This window comes from Carica papaya, chromosome 1 (assembly GCF_054855325.1).
Source record: "Carica papaya isolate Zhongbai chromosome 1, ASM5485532v1, whole genome shotgun sequence".
NCBI classification, from domain to species: domain Eukaryota; kingdom Viridiplantae; phylum Streptophyta; class Magnoliopsida; order Brassicales; family Caricaceae; genus Carica; species Carica papaya.
In genome coordinates, this window is record NC_142309.1 from 894,524 (window position 1) to 911,774 (window position 17,251).

General features: G+C 34.6%; 2 protein-coding genes and 1 pseudogene across 8 annotated transcripts; all 3 read right to left on the reverse strand.

Moving 5' to 3' along the window:
- Nucleotides 1–30: 30 nt before the first annotated feature.
- Nucleotides 31–9,854, reverse strand: LOC110807475 (DNA ligase 6-like; annotated as a pseudogene). Its single transcript, XR_015816701.1, has 3 exons — nt 7,437–9,854; nt 2,559–7,134; nt 31–2,477 (listed from the first exon to the last, which is right to left on the reverse strand). The product of XR_015816701.1 is annotated as a DNA ligase 6-like (transcript).
- A 648-nt stretch (nt 9,855–10,502) lies between these two features.
- Nucleotides 10,503–11,562, reverse strand: LOC110807507 (uncharacterized). Its single transcript, XM_022032651.2, has one exon. The coding sequence runs from the start codon at nt 11,335–11,337 to the stop codon at nt 10,822–10,824; it is 516 nt and encodes a 171-aa protein (XP_021888343.1). The 5' UTR covers nt 11,338–11,562; the 3' UTR covers nt 10,503–10,821.
- A 1,073-nt stretch (nt 11,563–12,635) lies between these two features.
- LOC110807510 (serine/threonine-protein kinase 12-like) lies at nt 12,636–17,165 on the reverse strand. 6 transcript variants are annotated; one of them, XM_088212265.1, is made up of 12 exons: nt 17,052–17,165; nt 16,682–16,956; nt 16,370–16,462; nt 16,092–16,175; nt 15,550–15,641; nt 14,711–14,840; nt 14,540–14,619; nt 14,320–14,382; nt 13,994–14,085; nt 13,828–13,916; nt 13,426–13,538; nt 12,642–13,089 (listed from the first exon to the last, which is right to left on the reverse strand). In XM_088212265.1, the coding sequence occupies exons 2-12, from the start codon at nt 16,934–16,936 to the stop codon at nt 12,972–12,974; spliced, it is 1,209 nt and encodes a 402-aa protein (XP_088068391.1). In that variant the 5' UTR covers nt 16,937–16,956; nt 17,052–17,165; the 3' UTR covers nt 12,642–12,971. The 6 variants fall into 6 exon arrangements, with proteins under 6 accessions (XP_088068402.1, XP_088068396.1, XP_088068391.1 ...); XM_088212276.1 differs by lacking the exon at nt 17,052–17,165 and having other exon boundaries at nt 12,636–13,089; nt 16,370–16,452; nt 16,682–16,833; XM_088212278.1 differs by lacking the exon at nt 17,052–17,165 and having other exon boundaries at nt 16,682–17,019.
- Nucleotides 17,166–17,251: the final 86 nt, after the last annotated feature.

The window sequence follows — 17,251 nt, forward strand, 5'->3', positions numbered from 1 at the left end:
TATTTCATATTTTAATTCATCTTTATTTTTATTATTGTTTTATTATTAAAATTTTAATATTTTATTTTCTGATATTCTTGTGTAAGGACAAAGTAGCCACCCATCACCTTGTACTTTGAGGGAACAATACTATCCTTCTTCTTTCTCTATTATGTTCTGTCTCATGTTCAAAAGTTAATACTTCTATTCTTACTTGATTGTATAGAGCTTGGTTTATCGTTTGTTTGTCATCTTCTTATAGATAAGGTTTATGAAGTTTTCTCTTTTTAATCCCAAATCGATAAGAACTTGAATAACTATCAAATCTTCAGAAACTAAAATATATGTCCGTTCTCTGTTAATCTAAAAATATTATCAACTTCACCTTTAAAAACCAAGTCGAACAACTTTCTTTCTCTCAATAAGTGCTTCCCAACATAAACAATCAATATGATTGCCAAATTATCGCTCTAATTCCCAGCCTGAAAATCTGACACTGAGTCAATTGAAAACTGTTGAATATTTGCAAAAACACTACATACTTAACAAGCGGCAAGCACATTTCTGGTCTAAGTTCACTAAATGTGTAAATTTATCATGCCTAAAGTGCGTAATTAACACAGCATAAAAACCCTCATAATAGATATGTAAGCAAAAAAAGTTCTGGGAGAATCTTACCAAGGTCCTAACGAGACTTAATCACTTTTTTCTCTATAAGAGCGCATGACTATCGATACTTTGACTGCCTATTTGTGCACTGATGAATTATATATAAGAAAAATAAAATAGAGGTAGGATTTGCATAAAGAGCACAAACAATCAATGCACATGATACAATTAACGCAAAAATATGTAAATTTCATTACAAAATAGTGATCTGGCATTTTAGAAGATGTGTCCTCTACTGTAAATGGCACTTGGTACAGACTAGGTCATTTGCACAATCAAATCAAAAGAAATTCAAGTGTCTGCTTACACTTCCTTCAATACTTAAAGGACTTCTTAGCATGATAGAAGACATGGAGTCTAGAAGTACGTAATCCTTTAATAATTATCTCTTAAAAGTAACAAAAAATTTTTCATCTATTTACCTAAAAAATTCAAGTCGTTTATTATTAACTGAAAATTTCTAAATCACTGATAATCAGATATTTTCATAAAATCCTAAATATCTGAATCTTTTTAAAGGTTATTAGAATCTATAGAGAAATTACTATTCCAATAATGACCCTTGAGGAAAGATTGTTACTGTCCGTCCTCCATAACATGCTTTCATACAAATGCAAATTACAATTGCTAATCCTTTAATAATTATCCCTCAAAAGCAGTAAAAATTTTCTCATCTATGTGTCTAAAAAATTCAAATCGTTTATTATTAACTGAAAATTTTTAAATCACTGATCATCAGATACCTTCATGAAATCTTAAATATCTGAATTTTTTTTTAAGGTTATTGAAATCTATAGAGAAATTACTATCCCAATAATGACCTTTGAGGAAAACTTGTTACTGTCCGTCCTCCATGACATGCTTTCATACAAATACAAATTACAATTGCTAACTTAAGTTGATGGTATCTATGTGTCATGAAGTTGTAACATTTTCTTGTATAAACATTGGAATGGTTTACTCATACCTTAACTTTTGGAGTGTAAAAAACACCTCTCTAATCAGAAGTGGGGACATCTCTCGTTGTCGGCAGACTTGAGCAACATCCCCTTAAAAGATGACGGAATATTTAGCAGGCTATCCAGATTACTACTAAGAGGGGAAAAGAAGATATATTTTCCTACCAAGGTCACCCAAGTCATTGTACATATCCCTTATTGTAGATCGGTTTGTCCCACAAGCCTCCTCCAAAGCTGACGTAACTAAACTTCCACCAACATTTAGTTCCTACAACAATGACTACATTCTATTTCTTGGTTTATATAACAAAGCCAAAAGAAATGAATAAGCCACGATTATGATCTAAAAATAGACAAGAGTACAATTTTACTTGTCATAGCCAGTAGAAGGAAATGGCATAGAAAAGAATGAATAATCAGTTTTAGGAAAGAAAAGCAAAACCATTAAGACGACGCAAACTGACTATAGCCTGATATATTTTCAATTTGAGTTTTCACTATAACATAATTCAGCCAATGACAAACAGCTCTACCTGAAGAACCATATACATGAGACATAAGGAAGTAAATTGCAAAAGAGAAATGATCCAACTTTGAGAATAGAGAACTGTAGTATGAAAATTTTTACATAAAAATCTAATGCTCATAGTAGACTAACAAGATTAATTCTAAACAAATGTAACCACGTAGATAAGAACACCAAAAGAGGACGAAGAATTAGAGAAGAAAGTAAACTAACAATATTTTCGTGGTCAGCAGCAATCTTATTTGTACACAGATACACAGCGGGCAGCACATCTTCAGGGGACAACACCAACAAACTGGTTCATGCCGAAACAGTTTTCAAGCAAGGAAAAGTAGACTGATCAGCTGTTTCCAGTACTATAAAGCGTTATCCATGACCCAGAAAATTTTTTAAATGAAATAGCCAAGTGATCTAAAGCAGTTAACCTTCTAAACATGTTGCAAAGCATAGAAGTAGCTCTAATCTTGCCCTTTTCACCTCAACCAGGTCAAAAGTTCGTACAAGATGGATATATGGAGCAGGTTCTCCATCCCTCCAGCATGCTGCCCAGACATCTCATTAATATGCAAGAATTCTACTGAGAAATAATTGCAAGTATGTGCCTCATATTAAGAAGTTCCAGTAAGCTTCTAAAGCAAGGATAGCTTGTATGCTTTAAATAAAGGAAATTGAAGTGATCATTAGGTTAATGAAACATATTGAGTTAAAAAAAGAAATAGAAAGAAAAAGAAAACTTGAAAAGTCAAATTAACTTCTCAAAGCCACGACGAGTCGAAGTGACATAGGAATTTGACAATATCAACTATAAGGTTGACAATATAAACTTCTAAGTAGGCTTGTATTTCTCCGGAGGTAGTGATACCAGAGTGGTATTTACATGTTCTCTTGTTGAGCTAGGCATGGATGAATTATCCATATATCGTGAGACATTCTTCAGGTGAGATGAGCAGTTATTAGCACAATGCATAGCCTGGGCCGAGTCGATAGAGATAGCCAATCTTTCAGCATTTTCACCAAGGCTACCCTCTTCATTACGATAATATATATCAAGTGCCACATTAATGTCTCCTTTAGTCTTTTGCAGGATACTAGCAGCATAGCTTCTCAATGATTCACTGCCATTTAATATCCAAATGAATTGATCTCTCTCTTCTTCATATTGTACTGTAGCATCATTTGGGACCAGATACTCATCTGTAATGGATTCCTTAGTCTTAGAGCCAACCTCATCCAAGTGAAATTCATTAGGCAATCGTTTACTGAAGAAGCTGGTTATCATAGATTGCTTAGACCCCTAAGATTCCAGTTTAGTACTATATTTTATTTTTTTTGTTTGGCTTATTGTCAACAATATTCTTTCTTTTTCAAGGTGAAATGCTGCTTTTCACGGAAGTTTAATGTTAGCGACTTGCATACTTGACTTAGATGAATGCCTACACTTTTATGAGGACTATTCTCAACAAAAGCTTGTTTTGAAAGCGCCACAGTATCATTTGGCAAACTGGTTTGTGATGCAGAACCAGAAGTTGTACAAGCAAAGACTTACTGATAAAACTCAGTTTCGTGTTCATAAAAATTAGACACAACTTCAATAATATTTCTTCCCGACTTCCTAATTAAATCAAGTATCTGCTCTGGGGTGACATACGTGGGTCAAACAATCACGATGTTCCCCAATGATTTTTTCAGTTTCCTCATCATTTACTTGTAAAGTAGAAACTCTTAAAGAAGGTTCCACTGATAAAGTTGTATCATCCCAAGTATTACCAGGATCATTCTTCTCAATGGTTGGTGCTTCAGATGAGTTCCCCTTCTCTTGGTATGGCTCATACAGGCCAATGCTGGCATTCATTTCAGCCTTTTCACCATGTTCACATGATCTGAGATAGAAACCCATTAAGAAGTCTTTCTGATTTCCCCCACCATGGTTTGGCTTATTCAAATTCAAGCAGTGTGAATTTTTTGACAATTCAATAACTGTTCTCTGGGATTTGAACTGGGGCCTCCCTATTGGAAAAGCCAGGAAACAACTAGAACACCATATGCCTAGGTCAAAAGTTGAATTATAGTTAAATTCGAATCTGAAGCTTTTCTTTTAAATTTTCTGTTTTTTCTTCAAGTTGGGAACTAAAAAAAGATTTCATAACAACAGCTTGAGCCAGTGCAGGCAGAATAGCTCTCATCATTACTCCAATTCTCAAATTCCGAACCTGAATAAAGCACAGTTCTCATAAAGAGTCAATTGAAAACCGTTGAATATTTGCAAGAACACTGCATACTTAACAAGTCACAAGCACATTTCTGGTCTAAGTTGATGAATGTGTAAATTTGTCATGCCTAAAGTGGGTAATTAACACAACATAAAGCCCTTCACAATATACATTTAAGCAAAAAAGGCTCTGAGAGAATCTTACCAAGTTCCTAACTTAATCTCCTTTTCTCTACAAGAGCGCATGAGATTAATCATAAGGTTTTTCTTCCGCCGGTACTTTTGACTGCCTGTTTGTGCACTGATAAATTCTATATAAGAAAAATAAAATAAAGGTGGAATTTGCACAAATAGCATGCACATGGTATAATTGACACGAGAATATATGTGAATTTCATTACAAAATAGTCATCTGGCATTAGAAGATGTCTCTTACTGCAAATGGAACTTGTTACAGAATAGGCCATTTGCACAATCAGATCAAAAGAAATTCAAATGTCTGCTTTCACTTCCTTCAATACCTAAATGACACTTCTTAGCATGATAGAAGACATGGAATCTAGAAGTATGTAATCCTTTATCAATTGCCCCTCAAAAGCAGCAAAAATTTTTTCATCTATTTGCCTAAAAGATTCAAGTCGCTTATTATCAACTGAAAATTTCTAAATCACTCATTATCAGATTTCTTCATGAAATCCTAAATATCTGAAACTTTTTAAAAGTTATTGGAATTTATAAAAAAATTACTACCCCAATAACAACCCTTGAGGAAAAAATTTGTTGCTGTCCGTCCTCCATGACATGCTTTCGTACAAATGCAAATTACAATTGCTAACTTAAGTTGATGGTATCTATGTGTCATGAAGTTTTAACATTTTCTTGTATGAACATTGGAATGGTTTACTCATACCTTATCTTTTAGAGTGTAGAAAATACCTCTCTAATTAGAAATGGAGGAGGAGGAGCAAGTAACATCTGTCTTTGTCAGGATACTTGAGCAACATCCCCTTAAAAGATGATAGAATATTTAGCAGGCTATCCAGAATACTAGTAAGAGGGGGAAAAAAAAGAGATATTTTCCTACCAAGGTTACCCAAATCATTGTACATATCCCTTATTTTAGATCGGTTTGTCCCACAAGCCTCCTCCAAAGCTGATGTAACTAAAGCACGGTACCAAAAAGAAGTACCAACCCATTTACAAAAGATTTACAACGTAGTTAGCATATCAACGACAATCCCAAAATCCTCCTCACTCATCATATCATGCCCTAACAAGCTTGTCCCAAAATAATTAAACCACCTATCTCTTAATTTATACAACTCTACTTCTTTCCCTTCAAATGCTCTTGCATTCCTTTCTTTCCAAATAACCCAAAAAAGGGTCAATGGAATTAAAGTAGAAACATTACCATTGATCATAAGCTCATCCCAAGCCCAAATTTCGTCCCTAACATTCCCAGCCACAACCCAATTAATTCCCAGCAGCCCAGAAATTATACACCACAAATTATAGGCCACAGAGGCACCATAAAAGTAAGTGATTGCAAGTTTTCTCTGCACAAATACAAAGGTAGCATCTATTAACAATAACCTGCCCCCTCCTTTTTAATTTATCCATAGTGAAAATACTTTCCCTGCTTGCTTCCCACGCAAAAAAGGCTACTCTAGGAGGAACTTTAGAATTCCAGTTTTGTTTAAAAGGGAAATCCCAACTGTCATCCCCATCCCCACCATTCAGCATTCTGTAGTATGAATGGACAGAAAATTTTTCCCTTTTTTCTAACTTCCAGGAGACCTGATCCGAGCCCTCTTTCACATTCTGCTTCTCCAAAAGCACCAAAAGTTCTTCAAACTTTTGATTTTTCCCAGTCATTTAAGTGTCTATTCACATTAACAGACCATACGACACAATCATTGCAAATCCGGCATGCATCAGTTGTCAACATCGATTTCGAACGGGCAATGGTACATTCTATTTCTTGATTTATAAAACAAAGCCAAAAGAAATGAATAAGCCATGATTATGATCTAAAAATGGACAAGACTGCGATTTTACTTGCCATAGCCAGTAGAAAGAAATGGCATAGAAGAGAATGAATAATCAGTTTTCGGAAACAAAAGCAAAAGCATTAAGACCACGCAAACTGACTATAGCCTACAATATTTTCAATTTGAGTTTTCACTATAACATTATTCAGCCAATGACAAACAACCCTTCCTGAATATATTAGCCTTGAGGCTACCGAACAAGGAACCATAACCATGAGACATAAGGAAATAAATTCCAAAAGAGAAATGATCCAACTTTGAGAATAGAGAACTGTAGTATGAAAATTTTTGCATAAAAACCTAACGCTCATAGTAGACTAACAAGATTGATTCTAAACAAATGTAACCACGTAGATAAGAACATCAAAAGAGGACGAAGAATTAGAGAAGAAAGTAGACTAACAATATTTTCACGGTCAGCAACAATCTTATTTGTGCACAGATACACAGCAGGCAGCCCATCTTCAAGGGACAACGCCAACAAACTGGTTCATGCCAAAACAGTTTTCAAGCAAGAAAAAAGACTGATCAGCTGTTACCAGTACTATAAATGGTTATCAATGACCTGGAAATTTTTTTAAAAGAAACAGCCAAGTGATCTAAAGCAGTTAACCGTCTAAACATGTTGCAAGGCATAGAAATAGCTCTAATCTTGTTCTTTTCACCCTCAACCAGGTCAAAAGTTCGTAGAAGATGGATATATAGCAGGTTCTCCATCCCTCCAGCATGCTGCCCAGACATCTAATTAATATGCAAGAATTCTACTCAGAAATAATTGCAAAGTATGTGCCTCATATTAAGAAGTTACAGTAAGCTTCTAAAGCATGGATAGCTTGTATGCTTTAAATAAAGGAAATTGAAATGATCATTAGGTTAATGAAACATATTGAGTGTAAAAAGAATAGAAATTGGGGGAAAAAAAAAAAAGAAAACTTGAAAAGTCAAATTAACTTCTCAAAGCCACGACAAGTAGAAGTGACATAGGAATTTGACAATATCAACTATAAGGTTGACATTATAAACATCTTAAGTAGGACACCAACCATGTTCTATAGGAGTGTATTTCTCCGGAGGTAGTGATACCAGAGTGGTATTTACATGTTCTCTTGTTGAGCTAGACATTGATGAATTATCCATATATCATGAAACATTCTTTGGGTGAGATGAGCAGTTATTACCACAATGCTGAGTCTGAGCCGAGTCAATGGAGATAGCCAATCTTTCAGCATTTTCACCAAGGCAACCCTCTGCATTACAATAATATATATCAAGTGCCACATTAATGTCTCCTTTAGTCTTATGCAGGATACCAGCAGCATAGCTTCTTAATGATTCACTGCCATTTAATATCCAAATGAATTGATCTATCTCTTCTTTGTATTGTACCGTAGTATCATTTGGGACCAGATACTCATCTGTAATGCATTCCTTAGTCTTAGAGCCAACCTCATCCAAGTGAAATTCATTAGGCAATCGTTTACTGAAGAACCTGGTTATCATAGATTGCTTAGACCCCGAAGATTCCAGTTTAGTATTAGATTTTATTTTTTTGTTTGGCTTATTGTCAACAATATTCTTTCTTTTCCAGGTGAAATGCTGCTTTTCACGGAAGTTTTAATGTTAGAGGACTTGCATACTTGACTTAGATGAATGCCTACACTTTTATGAGGACTATTCTCAACAAAAGCTTGTTTTGAAAGCGGCACAGTATCATTTAGCAAACTGGTTTGTGATGCAGAACCAGAAGTTGTACAAGCAAAGACTTGCTGATAAAACTCAGTTACTTGTTCATAAAAATTTGAGACAACAACAATATTTCTTCCCGACTTCCTAATTAAATCAAGTATCTGCTCTTGGGTGAGCCACGTGGGCAAACAATCACGAAGTTCCCCAATGATTTTTTCGGTTTCCTCATCATTTACTTGTAAAGTAGAAACTCTTAAAGAAGGTTCCACTGATAAAATTGTATCATCCAAAGTATCACCAGGATCATTCTTCTCAATGGTTGGTGCTTCAGATGAGTTCCCCTTCTCTTGGTCTGGCTCATTCAGGCCAATGCTAGCATTCATTTCAGCCTTTTCACCATGTTCACATGATCTGAGATAGAAACCCATTAAGAAGTCTTTCTTATTAGTCATTTCATCGACCAGCACAACAAAATGTTTTCGCATTTTAATCGCATGCTTGCTGTCAATATTCTCAGCATCCATACCAACAGTAGGGATCGCCCTCTTTGGTTTCAAATATTTCACATACTCTCTTAGTTCATCATAATTCGAATGCTCACTATATGGTACAAGATGAATCTCATAAGAATCCTTGCACCTGACTGCAAACTTATTGCGCTTCACTTCATAAGTCCACCCAGTTGGCACAAAACCAACAACCTTTTCATAGCCTTTCTCAACCATAATATCCTTCATTCTCACAAAATTCGGTCTAAAATAGGGCCAAGTCTCGCCCAACACATTCCACCCAACAACATGAACATCACTCTCCCTCTCATCTTTTGTAAAAATCTCACTCTCCCCGTATCCTAAAACGCGCAAAACTGCCATTTTTCTTGCATCCACATGAATCTTTCTTTTACATGTCCTTGCAACCTCGGTCAAAATCTTTTCTTTCCCGACAACATAAGTAGCAACAAGAAACAGAACTCTCTTCCTTATCGCACTAAACTATCCTCCAACCCTATCTATGACGCTAACCACATAGTCAACCAACTCTTGTTGCAAAGGAAATACAAACTTGGGATTGCAAAAAATGGTATCCAAGAAAATCGCGTCACACCCAAAAAAGCCGCTCAAACAAGTATCCAATTTCATGGACTCGGAAAACCTAAAATCACCGGTATGGACATACCTTTCAAAACCCCCGTTTTTTCAGGGGAGCCTTGAACAGGAACTGGACTGCTCCTGGACAATGGTCTCGCATCCATCAATTACAACGGGCTGTTGTAAAGGCAAGGGGAAGATGAAGCGTGAGGAAACTTGGAAGACGTCTATGAGGAGGCGGGAGGTTATGTGGGAGCAGAAGATGATGCCTTTAGACCAGGAGGCAGAGAGGCCGGCGTAGCGATCGGAATGGAAGTGAGAGAGGAAGAAAGAGGCGGAGAAATTGGAGGAGGAAGGGAAGCGAAAAGCGCCTACGAGGAAGCGGGTGTTTGGGATGAGTTCGGAAGGACGGAAAGTGGAGGGAATGGAATGGAAAGAACGGGAGAAATTGGGTGTAGAGGTATGGGAAGAGAGGGAGTTGAGAGCCGCGAGATAAAAGCGGCAGGAGTTTAGGGTTAGGGTTTTGCTGTTGGGAGTGGTAGTGGGAGAAGAAAAAGAAGCCATGGAAGTGTGCGGATTATCAGAGTAGCATTCCTTTCTTGATTGATTTCTTTCTTGAACCTTGAAACTTGAAACAGGAAGGGCAAGACGGTTTCTTTCCGCCTGCAATACTTATGGTGAAACGCCTGATATATACTGTTTTTCCAGGTCGGGTCGGTTCGGGTCTGACCGAGGGGTACGAAACGGGTCGGATGGGTGAGTCGGTCCACGTTCGGGCTTGGTATGTCGGGTCGGGTGGATGAGGATCGCTCAGTCTTTGGATATTTTCTATTATTTTAAAATCATTTGATATTTTAACTATTTTTAATTTACTTTTATTTTTCTTAGTGTTTTATTATTACAATTTTAATATTTTATTTTGTTATATATCCCCGTGTAATAATATTATTTCTTTGTGTAAATTAATTTTTGTACCAACAAATATGTACATGTATATGTATATATGAGTTATCTATGATCAAAACTAATTAATTGAGAAATATAAATTCTCATAAATTTATGATAAGATTTACAACAACACATACAATCATGATGGTAATGCAATTAATTTGCATTCATATTTTTGTATTTTGCTTATTATACATATATATATATAATAAATTATAATTAACCCGATAATACATGCACATTTATCATAATACAACTTTCTATTAAAATAACGTATGAATTTAAAATTTGAATTATATAAAAATATGTATTTTAAATCGAATTTATAATCTCTTGTAAATTATTTAATTAAGAGATATATATATATATATTAATTATAAGATAATATAAATAATTTTTAAATAATAATATTCATAAGATCACGATTCAATTAGAACTTACAATATTTTTTAAAATAAAAATGTATCTTCTAATTATGACGTAATAAATCATCCGACGAATACAATTTCTTCATCTCGGATGAAAAAAAAAAAAAAAACATCTTTAACAAAGTATAAATTTTCCAAACCTCTAATTAATCTCTACATGTAACAAATTCATCTCTCCTTGTTAGTTAATTAATATAGCTAGATGCATATATAATAATCCATGCACGAATATATATATAATCTACAGATCTATATATAGCAATGGCTTCCTGATAAGCTCACTCTGTAATTGTTTCCAACAACGGCTTCCTCGACCTCGACATGGATAACCGGTGAGAAAACTCCGGCGTCGAGAACTCCTCTATATCATCCAAATTCAGTTTCGGCACATCCGTGGTTTCCGCCGGCGGTTCACTTTCCGGCCAAACGTCAGCTTTCTTTGACTCTGGTGCGGCGACGGCCGGCAAGACCCCAACTTTCCCGCCGGCGAAGCTGCGTTTTGCGGCGAGGTAAAGGAGACCCATATCGGCAGCGGTGACGGCGGAGTGGACCCGTTTCATGGGGAGCATGAGGTAGACGTTGGCGAGCTCGAGGTCCTCGTCGGCGGCGAGAGGGGAGAACCTGCGGCCGATCTTCAACGACGAGGTGTTAACGACGAAGTGGTTCGGCGTCTCCACCATCAGCTCCGCAGCCGTCGTAGCCGCGTTTATCACTCTGATTTCTCCCGTCGGCAAGATCACTTTTGTTGACTTTCCCCCCGGAGTTGACAGAGTGCAGGAAACATAATTCCCCATTATCGACAACAAGAACCCAATTACATATATAAATAAATAAATATATATATATATATATATATAGAGAGAGAGAGAGACGAGAGAAGAGAGAATGGTTTGATTTGAGGAAGAAGATGATGGAATAGTGAAGATGATTGAGGTGGGCGAAGAAAGTTGACACGTTTATATAGAAAGGAAGATTAAGGAAGAGGTCTAAACAAGAAAATTAAATTAATTAGAAGATTAATGAAATGGAGAGCCAGTTGGAATTGAAAATGGGGTTGACATTTTATAGTTTGAGTCCGCGTTTGGATTAATAAAAATTTAAGGAAAAAAAAAAGGGTTATTATTATTTGTTTAGATACACGAAATAAGAAGGAAGGTACATTAATATGTTTTTAATTGTTTTTGTTTTAATTTAATTAATAGTTAATTAGTATAATTATAACCTTAATCATTTCTTTGTTTCTTTTAGTTGTTAATCAAAGAAAGTTCGTGGGTTTTTCAGGTAACAATCAAAAGGCCAAATAGATACATACACCGAAGCATGTGAAGAATAATTATTGTTTATAATTACATTAATAATATTATTATGTACATCGTTTTCTTTAAATAAATTATTACTTAAAATTTCTGAATATGATGTATTTATTTTGTATATTAAAATTATTATTTTTTTCTATTAATGGTGAAATTAAGAGACTCACGAAGAAAATTTGTGTAAATTCAGTTCGTGAGACTGAATTATTAATATGATTTGTTGATTATATAAATTAAAATTGTGGTAATCATTTAAAAAACAAAGGTAGAAGAGTCATAATTTTGTATGAAAATTGAAAAGTAAAGCAATTAATTGTAGGGTGGAATGGAAAGTCAGCATTGCGTGACATTTTAGGCAAAATAATAGATTAAATAGTAAAGAATTATGGTGCCGTGGCGGTGCCCGTGACGGTGTTTGCTTATTCTCCTCCGCGTCACGGGACCATATGTACATATATATATAGATATATATGTAATTAAATTGTTTTTTTTTTTAAAAAAAAATTGAAATAACGTAGAAAATTTTTTAAAAAAATATTAAATTTGTTTTTAAATAATAATTTTGATTGTAAATGAGGACTTTGTTGAGTAACTCTAAACAAACTAATAGAAAGAATAGGAACAGATAATTAATGTTATGGAGACAGAAAAAAGGTTCGTGTAATTTAAGTTGGAAGTTACCCAAATTTCTCACTGACTTACCAACCGGCTGCCGAAAAATAAGACTGATATAATATATATATATATATATATATATATATATATTAGTTTCTGTAATTGTGGTCAAAGAAAGAAATTAATTTGTTCTGGTTTAATAATCAACATATACACAAATTTCAGCAAACAGACACCGTAAGTATACTGTAGCAATCATGGTTGTTAACATTTATTTTATATTATCTCGAGGCAGTTCCATATAAATATAGGTATACAAATTCATACAAATTTAAGCAAACACAGACTATGAGTTAAGCGCAGTCTGGCAAGCATGTTTTGTATTTTACATGTTCGAGGAGAACAAGTAACATATATAGATATACATATATAACACACACATATATGTATATATGTATCTTGACTCTTTCTTCTATTTTGCATGACATGTATTATGTATTTCAGCAGACAGGGCATGCAGGTCTCCCTAAGCACAGAGAAACTTCTTCAATGATTTCTATTACAGAAGCAAACGAGGGCCTTTGTGAAGGATCTTTGCTTATGCAACGCACAATCAATCTATATACAATAACCATGAACTTTTTTAACTAAAATAAGAGGAGGGAAAACATGAATTTCATATCTACAATAAAAGAAGATAATGAATTAATATCAAACTAGCTCAAGCAACATATGAACTAACTTTTCCGACTAAACTAGCTAAGCCTGGCAATAGATTATAAGCTTATTTTGTTTAACGAATATCATTAAAAGTTATCAGTAAGGTTTTTTTTTTTTTTTTTTTTGTTTAAAAAATTAGAGAAACACAAGGTATGTTTTCGTTCATTACCATTTACAATCCTCATATTTTTAGTTTCTAGTGGGAATTTGAGATAAAGAATGAGAATCACTTACTGTTGAATTCTTTTAGAGCATCTGCTTAGAAGAAACTTTGGCTCAAAATCAACAGATTTGAGATTTATGAAGTCGAAATTCATGTTAGGCAGCAGCTGTTTTCCTTCTAGCATCTGTATGGTAGTTGTGTGTCACATTTTCAGATGATCGAAACATGTGTCATTCACAAGAAAAGCAGTCTAAAAATTCACCATACGTGACAAGAACAACCTTCTCAGCTCTATACTATCATGGATGAAAGATTCAAGTTGATATTTACTGATGATTCTTCTAAAATTTATATTTCATCTATAAAGGGAAAGATTGAGCTGGTGCAGTGCAGATTGTCCTGCAAAAATCTCAAGGACTGCTAAATTTGAGATTTCTTTTATTTAGTTACTCCATATATCTCCCTCTGTGTACCTGATAAAATATTAGCCCAAATGAGCAAATATCCTTCTTGGTGTCATTCAGTCGATTGGTTGTGATGTTGGATTTATCATTCATTTGGCCTGTGAGCAAGAAGGATTTTCAGACAACAAAAATATACTGCAATGTGGAAATAAAGACCAGATGGTTTGAAACTTACAATTCTCACAATTTGTCTGTACTTCCTCATATAGCATTTGCACCCAATATTCACCAATTTTCAAATGGTCACCTTCATCCTGCAATAAGTTTCTACATCCAGAAAGAGCCAGAAGTTCTCAATATTAAAACTTCATCCATTTACCTTCAAGCTAAGACGAGTTCTACTATATCAGTAGTTGATGAAAACACAGTTTTAAAAAATGCATTTTCAGATGATTAGAAATATGATGAGAATGAAAACATTTTGTCTTTAAATTTTAGATTCTTGAGATTATATGGTGGTCAATGGAAAAAGTACTTCAGGACCTGAAGAGTGTAACTTGCCTGGGATCCAAATGATTATGAACTATGGGGTTGGGCTTGTGCTCGTGAAGATAATTCATTCCCCTGTCAACCAGCAGATAATAAAACTACATTTTTAATTAATTAGTGTTTTTAAAGAAAAAAAATTTCATGTGTTGGATAACGAGAAATGATAAAGCATTCAATTTCCAAGCACAGATGCTTATCAGCATGGTGACTGTAGGGTGACAACGGAATATACCTTGCAATGTCCAGTGCATAGCGAAGTGCAGTGGGCAGGTCAAGTCTGACTTTTGTGGACAATATCTTATCCAAATTCCCCTGAACAACATGAAAGGTCATACATTATAAACAAAGATTAATCCCCAGAAACAATCAGACAAATGAAAACACATCTCATATTAGAGAATACTTTTGGCAGATATTCTGTGATTAAAACCATCTCATCTCCATCCACAATTGAACCGAGAAACTGCAAGATATTAGGGTGTCGAAGTTCTCGTAAGAGAGTAGTATCTTTGGCAGACAAAACCCTGCACATGCTTGAAATGGAATTCTATCAGTATCTGTTTTCCTTGAGCATTTTCTTAGATATCTTTCGACTGAAAAATAAGTTGTGCATATAAGAAAGAAGAATGAGAAATCTACAGTTACAGTATGTTTAGAATAAATGAACCATTGTTGCAGAGTTTATGTGTAAAATATACACATAGATGAAGAAACTTCTACTCCGAAGAATTCTAAGTAGAATTACAAATACATTTTAAATTCGATCAAAAACATTAATACTGCATTTGGTTCAATTCTTGTTTAATTTCTTAGTTCCCGACGTTATTTCTGATATTAGTCATAAGATATAACTGGAACAAAATTTATTGTGTTTGAGTTATCATCACTCTTCTTTAAATCATTGGATGACTGGAATTGAAGTTCTGCCTCAAATAGAAGAAATTAAACTCCCACCATTAAATAAATCAAGATTAATTAATAGTAGCTCAAATACAAAAAAACTATGATCCAATTAATCATGTTAAGACTATTATGATAATTGAAAATGAAGAATTGACTAGAAATTGAATAAGAATTGAACTAAATGCAACCTAAAAGAATTTGAAATATATTATCGCATGCAATTCTACTTGGAATATATTTGAATTTTAATCTTTGATCTTCTCATAGTCATACTAAGTAAAGCTTTTAAAATAAATTCCATAAAATAGTTTCTGTTTTCAAGCATCCCCTTAAACTTACATTTTTACAGGGTGTTGTATTTGTCTCTTTATTACAGTTTTGACAACCCATGTTCCACGCCATTTGACCTTCTCAGATTCCCCAAATACACCCTACAAGAGGCAGAATCCCGTTAATTAGTTAATTTCATTAGTAAGAAATCATGAGGTAGAGATAATAAATTCTATAGATAAGCCAAAATAAAAATTTATTGTTCCCTCTCTATCTCACTACTTCCTCTATATTTTCTCCACCCGCGGGCACACAAACTCTTTCTCTCACTCTTGCCTCATTCACCAAGTAGAAACCACGACTCAAAATTTGATGGCCAGGCAACGTAATTAGAAATGAATGTTAATGTCTTTTTATCTTGATTGCAGAATAATTAATCATGTGGAAAAGTCTCTTCATTGAGGACAAGTAAGCAAATAATCTTGTTAACTTGTTATCAAAGCAAAAAAATTTCTTCCCTTAATGGATAATCACATGGATTCCTTCCACAGTGAACTAAAGAAATCTACATAACACAAAACATAGACCGTTTATTTTCTTTTTTCACCTACCTGTTCAATTGCTGAGGAATGCTGGGTATTCAATTCTGTAATATCAAAGTTTACTTCATTTGAATCCTGATCATGTCGGACAGTCTGCCCAGCAGTAAGAATTAAAAAAGAAAGAAAAAAACTGTTGACCTTCACTTGGGATTAGGCGCATTGATTTTGAACACAAAGCATATATCTATATATATTTATACATATACAAAACAAGATATTAGTTCTCTTATTGTATTGATTTATTTATCCTATCTACAATCATGTGAAGAAACTTGTAGAGAATTTACCATCGGGTGATCATTGATAAAATCCTTTCCTCCATTTACTTCCAGGATCCTGCATATATCACGATGCCTGTAGAGTCTTGCATCTGTCAAGGGCTTCATATTACAATCAAAACATGAATAAATTCACCTGTTCCCGAATTACCAATTATTGTTCAAAGGAAACGACAGTAGTCTACTTAACTTAGAACCGTACTAAAACTTTAAATAAAGAAAGCCGAAAAGAAAAAAACTAAAACAGGATTCTCATATAACACAATTTCCAGTAACACATTCAAAATGAGATGATCTGAAAACAAGAAATAAGAAAATTACAGTGCGTTGCCATCGATCAATGAGGTTGACATTAGCCTTGTAATGCAAAAGAAGCTCAACGATCGGCGCATGGCCTTCGCTGGCGGCGAGATGCAAAGCCGTCCGGTTGTCGTAGTCCTGCACGTCAGGGGAAGTACCGTCCCTCAACATTTGATTCAATCCAACTCTGTCTCCCCTTGAAGCAAAACGCAAGAAATTCCCAATTACTTGCATATCCGTGTCACTTGTGGCGTACTCATTTTGCATCTCGCCCATCGTCTCGATCCTCAACAATCCTGCAAGTAAAACAGAGGGAAAGAATAATCTTAAGAGAAAATGAACTGACAGAACCTGAATTTCTCAAGAACAAGTAGAAGCTAAGTTGAATCACTTAATTCCTAGAAACGTAGCTGTTTGTTTGGAATGCTGGAAAGTGAGGGAGAAAGAAACGAGAGAACATAAGAGAAGCTCAAAAATGGGCGGTAATGTCTAGAGAAGAAGGTTTGGGTTCAACGACCCTAAGAAAAAGACAAATAAGATTTTAAATTTTAAATAATACAAAATCTGGACAAATTAATATTATAATTAAAA

What these genes read in the sequence shown, in the direction of transcription:
- LOC110807507 (XM_022032651.2), bottom strand. Translation starts at nt 11,337, where the DNA reads ATGGGGAATTATGTTTCCTGCACTCTGTCAACTCCGGGGGGAAAGTCA.
- LOC110807510 (XM_088212265.1), bottom strand. Translation starts at nt 16,936, where the DNA reads ATGGGCGAGATGCAAAATGAGTACGCCACAAGTGACACGGATATGCAA. An exon ending in TTGATCGATGGCAACGCACT is followed by an intron (nt 16,463 to 16,681) that starts GTAATTTTCTTA and finishes TGTAATATGAAG; the next exon opens with CCCTTGACAGATGCAAGACT. An exon ending in TTATCAATGATCACCCGATG is followed by an intron (nt 16,176 to 16,369) that starts GTAAATTCTCTA and finishes ACTGCTGGGCAG; the next exon opens with ACTGTCCGACATGATCAGGA.